Source organism: Wyeomyia smithii, chromosome 2 (genome assembly GCF_029784165.1).
Source record: "Wyeomyia smithii strain HCP4-BCI-WySm-NY-G18 chromosome 2, ASM2978416v1, whole genome shotgun sequence".
In the NCBI taxonomy this organism is placed as follows: Eukaryota; Metazoa; Arthropoda; class Insecta; order Diptera; family Culicidae; genus Wyeomyia; species Wyeomyia smithii.
In genome coordinates, this window is record NC_073695.1 from 242,415,697 (window position 1) to 242,433,952 (window position 18,256).

At 40.1% G+C, this 18,256-nt stretch overlaps 1 protein-coding gene across 1 annotated transcript; it reads left to right on the forward strand.

Annotated features, from left to right (window-relative positions):
- Positions 1 to 3,820: 3,820 nt before the first annotated feature.
- On the forward strand, positions 3,821 to 4,864 carry LOC129720506 (uncharacterized). Its single transcript, XM_055671987.1, has one exon. The coding sequence runs from the start codon at positions 3,821 to 3,823 to the stop codon at positions 4,862 to 4,864; it is 1,044 nt and encodes a 347-aa protein (XP_055527962.1).
- Positions 4,865 to 18,256: the final 13,392 nt, after the last annotated feature.

The window sequence follows — 18,256 nt, forward strand, 5'->3', positions numbered from 1 at the left end:
AGTACGGTTAGAGCATTTGGCGGAGCTGTGGGAAAAGATTGGAGAGTTGGTTGCTGAGGTGGAGTCCCATGAGGACTTTGTGGTTGAAGATGATGCCTTTGCCAAGGAGCGGTTGGATTTCGAAAACCGTTATTTCCATGTTAAATCTTCTTTGCTGGACAAGACCAAAGAGTTGCAGGATCCTCCGGTTCAAGATCAATCTTCAGCACAGGTCGACAATTCCATGCATGTTTCGTCGGATCATGTTCGTTTACCTCAAATAAAACTCCAAACTTTCGACGGTAACATCGACGAGTGGCTTAGCTTTTCACATCGTTGATTCACTGGAAGGTAGAGCTACCAGATGTGGAGAAACTGCATTACTTAAAGGGATGTCTACAAGGAGAGGCGAAGGCGCTAATCGATCCTCTGAAAATAACGAGAGGAAACTATCAAATTGCTTGGGAAACATTACTGAAACGCTATAACAATAGCAAATTGTTGAAGAAGCGGCAAATTCAATCGCTTCTAAAACTTCCTGCGGTGGCTAAGGAGTCTGCAGTCGAATTATATACACTTTTGGAGAGTTTCGAACGAGTTATTCACACCTTGGACCAGATTGTGCAGCCGAATGACTACAAGGATCTGCTGTTGGTTAATATTCTCAGTTCCCGTTTGGATCCCAGCACACGCCGAAGTTGGGAGGAACATTCAGCGAGTAAGGAACAGGATACCCTACACAGTAAAAAAAAATTACATTACTTTAAATGCACATAAATGGAGCATTGGAAACCACGTAATATTCCGTGTGTCATTATATTCACATGCAAAGTAAATGAATATATTGTGAATTTGCATGCATATTTATATTCGAAGCTTTAAGTTTATATCAATTAACGTACAAATTTACATGGCTTAAAACGATTCTGTATTGTACATTATTAACGGTGTGAAAATGTATATGTTTTTCACTTTATGTGCTAGAAATCGTTATGTGCTTTCATTTGTATTAGTTGTAAATTTCATATTTTGGTACTGTGTAAACGATCTAACGGATTTTCTGCAGCGTCGAGTTCAAATTTTAGAATCTTTGCCATCCAAGTTTACAGAAAGCAAGCGCGAATCGTCACCTACTAGGAAAAGGATACAACCATTTCGAGTCAGCCACAATGCAGTTCAAACGTCAACTGGGAAATGCTCCGCTTGTCCCGAAAATCATTGGCTATACACTTGTCCCACTTTCCAAAAGATGTCGGTAGCTAGTAGAGAATCTTTGTTGCGCACTCAATCGCTGTGTCGTAACTGCTTCAAACGAGGTCATCAGACTAAGAGCTGTTCTTCCAAATATTCTTGCAGGAAATGTAAAGGTCGGCATCACACACTGGTTTGCTTCCAGAAAAATGGAGAAGGCGAGAAACAAAGGACAACCGAAGAACCTGGACCATCTAGAAACAATGCGGTTTCGTTAGCGGACACGAGTACGAGAACTGCAAACACATCAGTAACGGAAATAATATCAACCAACTTCTCGCAAAAACGAAGCACTAATATACTACTTGCTACTGCTGTGGTTCTGGTCGAGGACGATGAAGGCTTACGGTACCCTGCACGGGCGTTACTCGATTCGGGATCGGAATGTAATTTCATCTCGGAGCAACTTCGTCAAATGTTAAAGGTGTCCAGGGAAAGGGTGGACATTGCAGTACTCGGAGTAGGTCAGGCATCGACAAGGGTAACTCAACGCATCGCGGCTACAGTGCACTCACGGGTTTCTGAATTTTCAAGGAAAATGGAGTTTTTGGTTTTACCAAGGGTTACGGTGAGCCTACCGATAACAACGGTGCAAATTTCGGAATGGAAATTCCCAGAAGGAATTCATCTGGCGGATCCAGCCTTTTTCCAATCAAAATGTGTCGATTTGGTTCTCGGTATCCAGGCCTTTTTCAGCTTTTTCCGGACTGGCAACGAATTCACACTGGGTGACGGTCTTCCACGGCTAACTGAATCGGTTTTCGGTTGGGTGGTGTCCGGTGAGATACAATCAACGAAAACTTCTTCATGCATCACGTGTAACTTGGCGGTATCAGACACTTTGGAACAGTTAATGGAGCGGTTTTGGGCCTGTGAGGATATGGGCAACTGCAACAACTATTCGCCCGAAGAGCACCGTTACATACGGGACTAAACCGGCCCCATTTTTGGCCACTCGTACACTGAAACAGTTAGCTATGGACGAGAGTGAGAGGTTCCCCTTGGCAGCCCAGGCAACTGAGGAAGATACATATATGGACGATGTGATATCTGGGGCGGACGACATCGATATCGCAGTTGAATTAAAAAGGCAGTTAGTTTCCCTGTTTGAAAGTGGAGGTTTTCGATTACGAAAATGGATATCCAACAACGAGCGAGTTTTGGAAGGTATACCCAACGAAAATCTGGCACTCCCCAATACGAACGAGGTAAATTTGGATCATGAGTCATCGGTAATGACATTGGGGTTGACATGGTTGCCCAAAACGGACTGCTTTCGGTTTCAGTTTGCTATTCCGGCATTGCTTTCTGATCAACTTCTAACCAAACGCAAGATTCTCTCCATCATCGCATCGCTTTTCGACCCCCTAGGGCTCCTGGGAGCAACAATTGTGAGGGCTAAAATCTTCATGCAGGGACTTTGGCATCGTGTTAATGCAGGAGGCAAACGATTGGAGTGGGATGAGATACTCCCAGCAACGGTGGGTGAGGAGTGGCGTATATTTCATTCTCAATTGCCCACATTGAACACTTTTCGCGTTCCTCGCTGTGTCGTCGTAGCTTGTGCTGTTTCTACTGAGATACACTGTTTTTCGGATGCCTCGGAAAGGGCATATGGCACTTGTCTATACTTGCGAAGTACGGATAAAAACGGGAATTATACAGTCCATCTTCTAACTTCTAAATCGAGGGTCGCACCACTCAACGTACAGTCGCTGCCTAGGCTAGAGCTGCGGGGCGCTTTGCTTGCTGCACAACTAGTGGACAAGGTGTTGGATGCCCTTAAAGTGACGTATAGGGTCCATTTGTGGACGGACTCGACCTGTGACCACCAAGTACATGGACAACATTTGTGGCAAATCGGGTCTCAAAGATCCAAGCACTTTCGGAAAAACATAATTGGAACCATGTACCCGGAATTTCAAACCCCGCAGACTTGATCTCGCGTGGTATTTTACCAAATGCATTGGAAGGAAACCGCCTTTGGTGGGAGGGCCCAGACTGGTTGAAAAAGGAAAGGGAAGAGTGGCTCAATCAACCCGATATAAGACTGGATACTATATCAGAGCGGCGACAAGGCACGGTGATATGCGTCGCGTCGGACGCGCCTTGCTTCAGCACTATGTTCGTTTCTAAATTTTCCGCATATTCGAGACTCATTCGGGCTACGGCATATTGGTTACGTTTCATAGCAATTTATGTAAAAAGGGTTAATCCAAAGCCAAATGGATTCCTCACTACTGTGGAGCTTAGGAGGGCAGAAGCAGTTATAATTCGGCGAATCCAAGAAGAAACGTTCTCGGAAGAATTGAAAGCGTTAACTAACAACAAGGCACTTCCTCGCAAGTCCCTTTTACGTTGGTTTAATCCCATGATTGATTTAAACGGAGTTTTACGAGTAGGTGGAAGGTTGGGACACTCGCAAGAGACCCATGACACAAGGCACCCAATGATATTGCCATGGAAACATGAATTTACTACCATGCTCTTTAGACACTATCACCAAACTTTACTGCATGCAGGCCCTCAACTGCTTCTCAGCTCAATTCGGTCACGATACTGGCCGCTGGGCGGAAGGAAAACAGCCAGAATGGTTGTCCACCAATGTCAGCGATGCTTTAGAGCAAAACCAACATTACTGAAACAACAGATGGGTGAGCTGCCAACGGCGCGCGTTACAGTAGCTAGGCCATTTTCCAGAACCGGTTTGGACTATTTTGGACCCGTGCATATTCGCGACGGGCGAAAGCGACCTGCGATTAAAGCATACGTCGCGGTGTTCGTATGCATGTGCACTAAGGCAGTGCACATGGAGTTAGTCACTGACCTGTCAACGGAACGCTTCTTACAAGCACTACGCCGATTTATCTCAAGACGGGGAAGGTGTACTGATTTGTATTCCGATAATGGGACAAATTTTGTCGGCGCGCGAAACCAATTAAAGGAATTGCGGAATTCACTAAGGGACAAAGAGCATCAAGAGAAGGTTTCTAAGGAATGCGCACAGAACGGTATGCAGTGGCACTTCAACCCACCTAGTGCCTCGCACTTCGGAGGCCTTTGGGAGGCTGCCGTTCGCTCAGCCAAACATCATTTGCTTCGTGTGTTAGGAGAAAATCCAATTGCGTTTGAGGATTTCAACACCTTGTTAATCCAGGTTGAGGGTTACTTGAACTCCCGCCCACTCACTCCACTGTCGGATGCCCCAAGTGATATGGAGGCGCCAACACCTGGTCATTTTTTAACCGGAGGATCCCTGCAAGCTATCCCAGAACCGGACTACACTGACGTGAAACTTAATCGCTTGAGTCGATGGCAACTGGTACAATGGCAGCTGCAAAACTTCTGGAAGCGTTGGCGGACAGAATATTTATCCCAACTGCAAGGTAGAACGAAAAATTGGGAACCTCCGTCGAAGGTAGAAATCGGAAGGTTGGTGATCATCGTCGACAGCAACCAACCACCAATGCGATGGAAGATGGGTCGTATACATAAGCTGCACCCTGGTCCTGATGATGTAGTCCGCGTAGTGACCGTAAAAACTGCAACGGGATATCTGCAACGGCCAATCGTTAAACTGTGCATATTACCATCTCCAGAGACCGAAAATTCAGCTGACGCGACAAGCAATTAGAATAGTCGCGGCTAAGTATCTCCATCCAATGCATCGAAAGGGGTTTGTTTATTTATTTCAGAAGTTCCTGTCACTTCAGGGTGGGTGAGGATGTTGGAAGGTACTATCATTTCACTTTGGTACCAACCCATCCAAGTGAACGTATGCAGACACTGGTCTAATCTACACAATCAGCTGTCGGAGTGCAGATCGATATCGCTCTGTCGATTTCTATCACCGAGAAGAATAATCGTCAACTCATCGTTAGATTCACCAACGACGGTGAGATCAGTCTCCAACCGATCACGGCCGCATTCGGGTGTCCCAAGGGGGAACCCAACAATCAACCTAAATCAACTTATCGAATAATTGTACGCTAGTCTAAGAATAAAGTTAATATAGTAGTACGTGTAGTGTCATCAATAAAAAGCCGTTGTTTAAGTGGTATCAAGGTGTATTTGTTCTCGCACCCACATTGCCCAGCTCGGAAAGAAATTGGACCTACAACTCACCAGCCAAACAACAACCCACCACAGGCGGAATCGGAAGGTCAGTCGTCATTTCACCTACATTTGCTATATTTGGTACGGAATTTTTGGGCAAAATATTTTTTACACCACAGTAAACATTTACGATTTACTTGAGCAGTAGCTAACCTAATCACTATTTTTTATCAAATATGTTTGCTATGTCATTTTTTAAATAAACTGCGTCTCAAATCTAGTCTCAAATTGACAACAACATTTCAAACCCTTTTGGAGTTTATATCACCGTTGATTAGAGCGTAAGATTCCGAGGAAGAATTTTGGTTAGTTAATAACTACGGAAGGAAACGATAGAATACTGAATAATCAATACGACTTAAAATAAGTCAGTCTTAGAGCACATGAATGCCTAATAATTAACATGCAAAAATGATTTTTACGTAAAATACTATACTGACTTTGAGTTTTAATAAATGGTTTATTTCAGGTAGCACCAGTTTGACGTATTTTATTTTATTGCACAAAATTTCCCGCGGAACTCGGGAATCCCGAGAATCAATATTTCTGTTCTCGGGATCCGGGAATCCCAGGAAAAGCTATTTCCCGGGAAATCGTTCCCGGGATTGCAAACCCTAGTTTCTAGTAAATGTTACACGTCATGGTTTCTATATGATCTCCTGTCAAATTGTATTCAGAGATTTTTTTTTTCAGGTTATATTGGTAGAAGTGTGTGGCATGCTTTGATTTGATTTCAAACAAGAAAAGTAGACGATTGAATTAAATTAGGTAACAAGATTCTTCAAACTTGTCAGCTGAGAAACATAACCCGAAAAAGCTATTCAATATGACTTATCAAAAATGATTTATTTACTGGTAAATTCACGAAAGTTTGTTGTCAACAAAGCGTTTCGGGATGCGACAGAAACAATGATTGTACAAAATTTCTGATTTCTAACTTGACTATTTTTATCTAATAAAATTGTGTTTGTTCAAAGGCTTTCGGTTCCATGAGTTTATAAATATTTTTCTTTTCTACTAATCAATCATTCATAACGATAGAAAACCTCAATCGCTTCATCCGCTGTGTTTTTAAGATTTGTAATTGAACTCCGCTTCTTTTAAATTTCCTGTTACTTAATCGTTCTCTTTCCTAAGCTTTGGTTTTGTTTTTCGAAATCACCTTGTGTTTTTGCCTTTATTCTACTGATTCAAGATAAATTAATTATATTTTGTCATTTTTAAACTTTTGTGTGTTTTTGTTTAGCTTCGAACGTTGCCGGATATTCAGATTTCGCGGTCAGATGGTTGCTACAGAGCAAGATCGCGCGAAATTACCTATGGTCGAATATCGACCATTTTTGATTTGAATGAAACTTTGCGCACGTATATGGCTCAGTAAACTGAGCATTTTTCACAGATGGAGAGATTTTTTACACCCATGAGTTACATGCCTTTTGGCATAGGTTTTATTCGAAGCATTGTAGCCCAGAAACCGTTGGTTGTATAGAAAAACTGTCTGAGAATGAGTTGTAGGGAATTAAAAATGCACCATGAAAAAAATATACACTGTACAAAAAAAATTTTTTTTGACCAGAAAAAATTAAAAATAAACATTAAATTTCATTTTTTTTTTTTCAAAGAAACTTGACGTTAATACGCAACTTTTAAAAAAAAGTCCAGGATGGAGAAATGAAAAATAATTTTTGACGTAGAACTACGTCTTACGGCAACATACACAGGGGACCAATTTCATTACAGGAATCCAATTTCAGAAACCAAAAACATCGAGAGCGTCACAAAAATTGTCCATTTTCAACCGTTTTAAGCTCAGTCAGTTTCCAACCGATTTTCGTTATTTTTGCAGTAATCGATTGGAAAATCAACCAAGCACCCGTCCAAATGCAGAAAGTTGTAAGCTGATTGTTCAAACGATTGTACTATTGAAAATTGTCAAGCTATGTCGAAACGCAAATATCGACCTCTGATTGGTCGCACAATGCTTCTTTCCCTAACAAGGTCGACAGAATATATCTAGTTGACTAAGAATGTGCGCTATGTGTTTTATGTATTATTCATTGCATGATTATGCCGATACCACACGGACGTTGATTGCTGATCGTGAAGAAGAGAGAAAAGCCGGGTTTCAATTTCTGGCTGATGGTTCTGGGCGCGTTGATACTTAAGCACCTGTCTATCCGGCGGCTGTTATGGAGTTTTCGGTAGCTGCAGAATTATTGGAAATGGCAGGCAATTCTACTAAAGAAAACGGGAGAGCTAGAATCATCGGCGAATGGTTATCCGGAATGATGATAATCGAACAATCTTGCCAGTTTGTTACTGTTGTCAAATATAATAGCACCTGTTGGTGCTCCACAATTATGTGTTTGAAGTAGTTAAGATTTTTCATCATGTGTAACAGACGGAAAACCGCGAATTTCAGCATTTGCAAGCGAGGAAATATTCAAAATTGCCTCAAGAACGTGTTGGTGGCCCTGAGAAGGACTGGTTATAATTTATACTTGTTCTCGTGCTGGATAGCAGCAGATAACAGAAATGCAGCACTTACGCTCTTGCGTCTTAAATTCAAATGGTTATATTTTGATACCTCAGCAGAATTTTGACCTTCATACTCATGTCTACCATCGGCAATGTCAAACACGCAATAATCTGCTTTCATACGACACGGGAACGGGAACATTTCCTTCAACCAAGCTGCGCAACACGACACAAAACATGTTATTTTGTTGCTTCGATGAGAGTGCTATCGGTCCGGCTCGACAGAATGTCCACAAGAAATCATTTTTGTACATCCGTGCTACGAAACTGAGGAAAAACTTCAGAAACTGGAAAAAGAGGCGGGGCTTATCAAATGATCGCTCTGAGCCAGAATGAAGTCACACATATTTTTCAAGTTATATCATTCCACCACGTACGAAAAATAATTCATTCCTATTTTCATCCCTATTTAGTATTTAAAGCCTGTTTTAGTCGAAGCCGCTCATAATAGTTCTGAACAGCGACAACAGCAGCGGGAGCAGAGCAATGAGTACCATCGATAGCGGATAGCGGCCACAACTGTGGCATGGCTGCGGATAAGCGTAGCAGTTTCTGCGGATCTCAGCATCGCATCGATAGCAGCTGGGCCAGCAAAAGCAGGTACAGCGGAAACCAGTGGCAGCGTTTAGCGGCCACAACTGTGGCGTGGCTACGGATAGTGTTGCAGTTGCTCAGCAGTTGGGCCAGCGTATAGCGGCCACAAGTGTGCCATGGCTATGCATAACGTAGCTGTTACAGCGGGTATATCAGCATCGATAGCAGCAGAGTCAGCTGATGCAACGACACTCCCTTCACTAAAATGCTGTTTCAGCGTGGTAGCGGGAAGCATCAGCAGCAGGCTTGCATGAAGTGAATACATCAGCCAGCAACTTTCTCTAAGGCCTCTGCCATAGTAGACGCGAAAAGCGGCGCGAACCGATTCGCTCGGCCGTAGGTTAATGTACAGCTCTACTGATGGCTGTACACTAACCTACAGCCGAGCGAATCGGTTCGCGTCGCTTTTCGCGTCTATTATGACAGAGGCCTAATGGGAAAGTTGTATCATTTTGTTTAGAAGAATATTATTGTCGGTAATATTACAGAGATGCGATTGCGTAAATCCGATTTTGAATTAAACAATTGTTCTTTTGAGAACAAATAAAACACTTATTTGAAGAGTTAATAGCTTGTGGTACCAATAGCAGTATAGTGACAGCCTCAGCGGTAGATGCAGATGCAGCCGGTACTTCCCTGAGGCCGATGTAAAGGTAAATGGGAGCAGCACGGCGAAACAGTTCGGGCTCCAGTAAAGCCGTGTCTAGTTTTCAATGTGAAAACACCCTTCTTATTGTGTTTGACCGTGCGCCTTAGTGCTCACTGTCAAGGTAACACAGAGATGTAAGATAAACACTACATCCTATGATAAATTGAACAATTGTCAATAAGGACGATAAATGAATTAATGAAGATTTAGGTTAGTTAGTTTTCGATGGATTTCCTTCGTTTTTGCAGAAGTCGATTAGAAAATCTTCTAAGATTCATACCAAATGCATGAAATTGCACTTTTATCATTCGAACTATTGTACTATTGAAAATTCTTGAGCCTTGCCAAAACACAAAATTCGACCTCTGATTGGTCGTTATACCGCGCTTTCCCAAGCACGGTCGGCAGAGTTATGGACCTAGTAAATTGGGAATGCATCATTTGGCCTATATAAGAGCTTCATCAGATAATAAACAAACATTTCATCGGATATTAAATTGAACAACTGAAATTTGAAGAACACAAATGATTATTTGAAGAGTTAATAGTTTCTCGTTTTGCGCTATAATCCAAAGTTAATTATCTTCATCTACATGCATACTCTGACTATTATTACGTGTTTGCGTCGCTTAGTGTTTGGCTACGGTCATGCAGAACGCAAATAACGGCGCGATGCGATTTGGCAAGACAAAATGTGTTGAAATGTATAGCTCTACTTCGCCTTAGAAAGAGCTGTACATTTCACCACGGTAAGGCTAATCGCGAATTTTTTAGAACGTTGTAGAATGGTATAACTCGAAATAATTTTTCCAGTTATCCCATTCCACAACATGCGAAAAATCTATGTCAGAGCGGATATCGCGCGCTTTCTGGACCATGAAGCATTTATGCGATAATTGAATAAGATTTGCAACTGCAGCAACCAGCCTTTTTTGAGGCTACTGAATGTATTTGGAAGAGCATTATGAATGATTATTACTAAACTGCAACTTTGATTGCAGTTTGATGCTGCTGCAATTGCGCAGCAGTGTGATGTATGTTCAATTCATTGATACTGTGCATCACAAGCGGTATATGCGAAACAAATCCGATTTCAAACAGAAAAGTTCAGCAAGTTCTGCTCACGGTGATGAGTCCGTTTTATTGCTCGACATCACAGCAGAATTTCCACCTTCATACTAATGTCTACCGTCGGCAGTATCAAACACGCAATAATCTGCTTCCATGCGACACGGGAAAGGAAACATTTTTTCCTTCCAAGCCGCGCAACACGACACAATACACAGGGCTAGTAGCGAGTCACTTTTTAGTGACTTTGTCACTATTTTGAGCCTAGTCACTAAAAAGTCACTTTTTACGCTAAAAAGTCACTATTTTACGACAAAATTGTCACTAAAGTCACCTTTTCAGCTTTAAATTTATAAATTAACTATTGTTGTATTGCAACATACTTTAGAAAGCTTGCTTCTCATTTACAGAATATTTGGACAGTTCGGTTTGTAAGGCATTTTTGTTAACTTTTCCAACATTGAAGTTTCATGCCAGGCAATGTTTTCAAATTTCTCATCGAAGTGAACAGTGCAGAATAGTTACGAACGAATTGTCTAAGAGCTGCAAAGGAATGTAAAGGTTTATTCTACAAGCTACTCGCGTCTTAAATCAGTGTTGTGCGTGAAATTACGTTTGTAGTTTGATTTGCTCGTCTCAAATCAACTATTTCTCCTGGTTGAAGTAGATTCAAAAATTTCGAGCTTATATTGTGCATAGTCGTGTTTAGGTCTCAATTCGTAGGATTTTGCTTTCAATCATCCGAACCTACCGGTGTTTACCAGATACTATTTCGAAATTGCATAATGATAACCCGTTCTACGCATATTTGTTCCATGCTCCAGATCAAGCAAACGAGTGTTTAGTGGGACGAATTTGATTAGAAAATGTCAAGTGGGTTGAATATGCGTGGAAAATCATTGATGGAACAAACAGGCTTAGTATTGTTTTTGCAGATTTTCGGAACGAACAATGCTATTTTTAACATATTTTGAAAAACCCCTCCCTCAGTTAGCTTAACCAACTTCAAACGCTTTTCGAAGCTGTCACAGGCGGCACGGATTCCCAGATTTCATCCCAGATTTTCTGGATAATCGCTTTAACCGCTTTACAAGTTGGAGATTTTATAAAAAAAAGTTTATTGAGTTGAGATCAGGTGAACTTAACGGTAATTTATTTCTGTTCAAAAAGTCCCTCGAATTGTCCCTATACCAACCTTGAGTCAAGTTCGCAGTATGCGCTGATGCACCGTCTTGCTGGAACATATAGTAATCAGCTCTGGAGAGTTTTCGAAGACACGGGGTAACGTTTTTTTCCAAAACTACCGTCGGAATATATATAGTTTGCTTGTCTTTTAGTCACGCGCACGACAAACGAAAGTTACTCAAATTGCCTTTTTCCCAAGCAAACTCTGAACCTGAGGTACACTAAAGTTTGTTATTTTTTGTGTGTAGCAACGCAAACACTCCTGTTCTGACTACAAGTTACCTTTGCTTTTAGTCCTCCACTCACCTCCTCTCGCCTGGTATGAAGCCAGTCGTAAGGAAATCAAAGCTAACTGCTAGAGATGGTCGGGTTTCGGGTTTTCAAACCGAACTACCCGTCGGGTTCGGGTCGGGTTCGGGTTTGAAAACTTTTGAAGGTGTCGGGTACGGGTCGGGTTCGGGTTTGGTGGGAAAAAATTTTCGGGTTCGGGTTTAAAAAAGGTCGGGTTTAGGTCTGAAAACCCGAAACCCGACTATATCAAATAAGCATTTTTGTAAGATCATGATGTCTAATTTCATGCAACTGCAAAAACACTAGCATTCCAATACCATTCGAGGCCCAAAGCTTCAGGGCAGCCTCAAATTGGTACAAAAAATCTACCCCTCAAAAAAAAATCTCGAGTTCGGGTCGGGTCCGGGTTTCACAGTTTCGGGTTCGGGTTTCACAAAAATAAAATTTTCGGGTTCGGGTCGGGTTCGGGTTTGATCGAAAAAAAAAGTTTCGGGTTCGGGTCGGGTTCGGGTTTCAACCGAAAAAAAAATTCGGGTACGGGACCGGTACGGGTTTGAAAAATGCCAAACCCGACCATCTCTACTAACTGCGTCTTAACTAATATTCGACACACGTGTTAAATTAGCACATGGTTATAAGTTCTGATGCAGGTGCATCGGCAAAAACCGCAAAAAACGTAATAAAGGGCGAAAGACAATTTTGAGATGTAAGAAAGACATAGCATCAAAGATATCAAGCATGTAAATGAAATCTAAAGTAAGCCAAACCACTGTCAGTTGATTATGAACGTTACTTTATAGTTACATGTCCAATAATTTCTGTAATGTCATGGCGTTGTCATCAAAATTAGGTTGTCAAGTGATGGAATATAGCAGTACCTGTTGAAATTCATTGAGGATAAACTATGAAAAAGTCAAAAACATGATGGGGTTTAAAAACTTTTTTGCTCGAGAAAATAAGCAGTTTGCATTGAAATTGTGCAAAACACCATATCGAGTTTCAAGTTTAGCTTATGACGCGTGACAAGCCGCACTTGAAATCTATCCAACTTTCTCCCTACTACTTAAAGCTCTAACAAAATTTACAAAAATGTTCTCAAGAAGTTGTACTTAAAGATAGAGCAATATAATTTTTTTTTCGATATTCCAAAAAAAGGAGACATTCAACCTACACAAAATTAATTCTTTAAGTATACTACGACGTTCAAGATATACGGAGAATGGGATAATTATTTTGCTGATACGTGAAAATTTTAGCTGTTTCAAAAAATCTTTGAGTATAAGATAAACTCATTCTAGGCGGGTGACATTCAAACTTTGATTCAAGTTCAACGATTATGCTTGGAAATTTTCACGATGATATTATTCAGTAAGGTTAGAGAACAGATTGATCTTTAATATGCAATACAGTTTGTGTTAATTGTGTATATAGTTGATGAGTAATAAGAGTGAAGTTCATTTTTTGAGGTAAAAACTGATTTCTCTCCGCCGGGATCGGGTTAAGCTATTGGTCATAATTTTTAAACATTATGTAAAATGAAAATCAGAAGAAGTTTACTCGCTTGCAAATTGCTCCCGAGACCATCACTAAAGCTGTACTCTGCAATCGAGGAACACTCCTTTAGAACTCTGAAATGTTGTCTCTTGCTGCTGCCCACATTCGATTGTTTTGTGTAACCAGTCACACTCCAGGACAAATAGTTTCTCATCAGAAACAACGAAATCGCGAACAGCGAGTTGTTAAAGTATCATTTTCACTCTATCGAGCCTCTTTTTCTAAAAGAATCGGCCAAAATATTGTGGACCGATTCAATAGATATACACTAAGGTCGCTTTTTACGCGGTTTTTTTACGCGAATTCCTGAATTTACGCGGTTTTTTTTACGCGGATTCCGGAATTTACGCGGTATTTTTTTTTGCCCGGATTCCGGTTCCCCTTCACTCGGAATGCAAAATTAACGATGGTTTTTTTACGCGGATTCCGAAATTTACGCGGTTTTTTTTACGCGGATTCCGGAATTTACGCGTTTTTTTTTTCACACGGATTCCGGAATTTACGCGGTTTCTTTTTACGCGGCACGTATCCCCCGCGTAGAAAGCGACTTTAGTGTACTCAGATGGGTGGGAATTAAAAAACTGAACGTTATCATTTCGCCGGACACGCTTCCTCATAACAGTCACAATTTTACGACCTGCGGCATCCTTGCAGATCGTGGCCGACATAATTTTCAACGATCCCCCAAAGAGAATGTCTCCTTGTATTTTTCGATGGTTTAATAAACGAAATCTCGCCTAGCTTCACACGATTTGAGATGTTTGAATATTGTGCAAGGGCAGTTACTGACCAAAAATCGTAATTTACAAATCTGACAGACCACCAATACACCAATGCGTATTCGAGAGTGCATACATTCGTTCACGTACTTTCATTAACACTTATAACTCGAAAACTTGTATTCGAATATATTGAACAAGGTGTTATGACAACCATTTCAATGTGAAATTATGATACAGATTTTAGTTCGACTTTTTTTCTACGAGAACAAATCATTGCACATCCTATGTTCTAAAGACATAAATTTCAGATAAAATTTAATTCATTTATGCTGCCGGTAACCGCAAGTCAGTCCCATCTGTAATTTTGTCAATTTTAAGTTAGCATCGTATTTTGGCCTAGCTTTGAGTTGGTTTTCAGATGTACCGATAAAAAAGTGGTTTGTTCAACAAAAGTGGAAATCAATACCAAGTCGAATTGTAACATTAGGCAAAGTAACCGCAAGTCAGTCCCAGAAGAAAAATAACCGAAAGTCAGTCCCGATTTACAAAAAAAAAACATGCATAATACAACAGTAAAATGATTAGGGAGTAAAAAAGAGAGCGATACGACCGTTTAGATGAAAATAAGTTATCTAGTAATAATTATCAATTACTGGGATTATTTTTTAGTTTGAATTGGTGATGAATTTATGTGGAGCAATTTTCTGCTAATACGAATTCAAGTCATTTTTTTTCTTGGCTCGCTTCTTCGTGGATCTACCCGCTAAATCTTGAGTATCGAAAAAACTTCCATCAGAATCCAGGGAATCGTTCCAAGAAATCTCCAAAGGTGAAGCTCGAACCTCAAATGGATTTGGATCATCTTGACGTTTGTTGTCGGATGAACCAACTGCAGTCCCGGCTTCAGTTCGGATAAAGAACCGAGTCCTCACCGGATAAGCTTGCATAGGTTCCGTACATCATGAGATTTTCCAACGTCGACATTTCTTAAAAGGTTCTCATGGACATACACTTCCTAACAGCGAAGGATTGACAGTTTTCCACGGCAACGAATAACAACACGTCAACACGCACTGTAGTTTCAACATGGCAATGTGACTGACTTGCGGTTATTTTTCTCTTCGGAGTAGCATGTAACGGCAAGTCAGTCACACTCAAAGTTTTTATCATAAAATCAATTATATCAATGGTTTTTACAACGTAATTAGTGCAGGCTAGTATGCAAACTATATTTTAGCATGAATATTGTCAAAATAATTCATCTTAAATAAGTGATAACTGAGCGTGAATGAAATATCTTTCGAAGCTGTTTTCTCGTTTTAACATTTTTACAGATGGGACTGACTTGCGGTTACCGGCAGTAATGGTTCAACAATAAATTTCAAAACCCTCTTTTGTATATTTTTGGTCACTATTTAGTCTCTATTTGGTCACTATTTTAATGAAAAAAGTCACTGAAGTCACTATTATTTTGCTCCAAGTTCGCTACTAGCCCTGAATACATGTTATTTTGTTTTTTTCATGAGAGTGCTATCGGTCCGGCTCGACAGAATGTCCACAAGAAATCATTTTTGTACATCCGTGCTACGAAAATGAGGAAAAACTTTAAAACTAAAAATAAAGGTGGAGCTTATCGAATGATCGCTCTGAGCCAGAATGAATGAGATGTATTTTTTTTCGAACGTTGTAGAATGGTATAACTGGAAAAAATTTAGTCACACCTATTTTTCCAGCTATCCCCTTCCATTCCATTAAAGCAAAAATAATATACGAGACAAATACGGAAAAATATATCGCTTCACACCATTAAAATTATTAACCCTAATCGAGTGTATTTCCAAAGCTATTGCAAAATATTATTGACATAAGACAGGCTGTCGTAATTCTACGTTAACCTTGCGGTCGTTTCTTATAAACAACCTCTTCCACTTTTTTATGGTAGATTAATTTTTTTATAAAAATTCTAATTCAAACATTTTTCAAAATATTTGTATTCTGATGATTTTAAAAGATGCAGAGAGTTATTTGAATCAAAAAGCTCTTGGTAGCAAACATTCTAAAGGCATCGGTTTTCGAGTTATTTTAAATTTAAGCTCGAGAAATTATTAATATTTCGGAAAATACACGTTTTTCTTAATTTGTCCATGGTTCTCCAGCATAAACCATACGTTCATTGGAATGCTTGATCAAAAATATACAATTCATTCTTTGACAACAAAACGATTGGGCGAACGGTTCTCAAGAAAAGAGTTAAATGTTCTAAGTGATATAAATATATATAAGTATCAAATATTTATTTTCGAGTTTTATTATCTAAGGAACATATTTTTTTATGACATAGATACTTTACAGAACTAGTTTCACCTTATATTTTATATACATCATAAGTAAATGATTCGTCATCTTTTGAAAACAGCTTCGTTTGTATCTTATATCATATTTCTTTTCGTCTACAAGTGCCTGTATAAGTTATCTAATGCATTGTATGAAAATAGGGCCTCCATTTTGTCCACTTGTTTGCTCAATTGTAAAAGTGACACGCTTGACATTCAAAAATTGATCAAGCTTTAGATGTACACGGCTCTTGTTTTTGGCTTATCACTATTCCCGGCTTTTATTTTGTTTATTTGAGGCAATTGTTAATCAGATTTATGGAATTACACCTAAACATTTGCTATTCAAGCTGTATAGCCAGCAAGTTAGGTAAGCCGGCGTTTGTATCCTCCGTAAACTCCTATGCGGAAAAGGTGAAACAATGCGTCAATAAGCTGCAGATTACTGGATTTTGGGGAGGTGCCGAATCTCTAAATGCTCTGGCAAATTATTAAGGGGGGTTTTCGTCGTGCATTTCAAGATCTTCCGTAATCTTTGACAATAGTTATCGTTGAGCGAATAAATCGAACTTTTCAGTATCTGAGAAGATTCAGTAGAAAAAAGAGATTCTCTGAACAGATATCCTCTAATATTCGTCTGGCCGATTGGGTTACGGATGGCAGAGAACCTTTTTCCTGATCTACTCTTGGAGCCTTCAGAACAAGCTTCACCATCACCTCCTACGCTGGGAGAAATAAAAGATATTGTAGTTGGTATGAAAAATGGGAAGACACCACGTATTGATTCACTTTATGCCGAGTTCTTTAAGTATTAGCCAAGGATGGAAAAAAAAATCGTATCGCATAACGATCATTCGGGAGTTATGTCTGACATGCTATTCATAAGCTTTTAATCTCAGCAATCAATCGCTATTGTAAATTACACATTTTTACGCATTCAAGAGACAACTAAGAGCAAAGAAATATATGGTGGCTTGCTTTGATGATTTTGTTTCAGTGTTGCCTGTTTTATGCGGAGGGAGCAACTTTTAGCGAGCATTCCACGAATGAATCGTAAACGATTGCACTCGAGCGATCGCTACGATTCTTTCGAATGTGTCTTGCGTATAGGCGGAATTCTGCTACTCCACGTCGTGCTTTTACCATTATATACCTTGATGATTCTCGGTGATTTCAAATATCACATGCTAATGCACCATGCCACTACTTCCGTAAGCATTGATAATACCTGCTTGCTCCGGTAAGCAAACAGTTGAGCGCATTCTAACGTTCATTTGGATTCATAATTTTGTATCATTGGATACAATAAATATTTTCGTGTTTGAATCATTCAGTCTTCTTCTATGGTATTCGGATCACTTAGAAGCGAAAAACAATCAGCAGCGTTTCTATGGAAAACCTGTACGCGAGTGAAAATAACTGGATGATACATGATGAATCAGAGAACACATTTGCATGGAATATTGCTAATGAGTGATAATTTCCATGATTGACGATAGCAACACTATTGTCGAGCTACACCAGCTCCTGGTTAAGGTATGGGAAGAAAACCAAACTCCGTTTGATTGGAAACAAGTGATCATCGGAGGATATGCTTGAGGTCCACTGCATATAAAATATACGCTAGTTGGATATTAGGCTGCTTTTCTGCCTGAGAGATCAACAATTCATCATCTCTTTGTGTTACAGAGTCTCCTCCAAGAACAATGGAATTGATGTCCTTAGATATCGAAAATGTTTTTGATTATGTCTCCTAGGAAACGCTGCCGGCTATACCGAAGGGTAACAGTTTTTTCTTTTGCTAATACATTATTTCATTTATTATTGCAGTGTCTGGGGGGAGACGTGTCTTATGAAAGGGACAGCTGACCAAAGCATTTCGACGCCATAAGGGGATCAACAAGGCTGCCCTTTGTCTCCCTTTATTTTTAACTTGGTTATGAAGGCAGTGTTGGAATCTGTGGCAGATTAAGTAT

Excerpts from the sequence above, each read along its gene's own strand:
- LOC129720506 (XM_055671987.1), top strand. The coding sequence starts at position 3,821 with ATGGTTGTCCACCAATGTCAGCGATGCTTTAGAGCAAAACCAACATTA.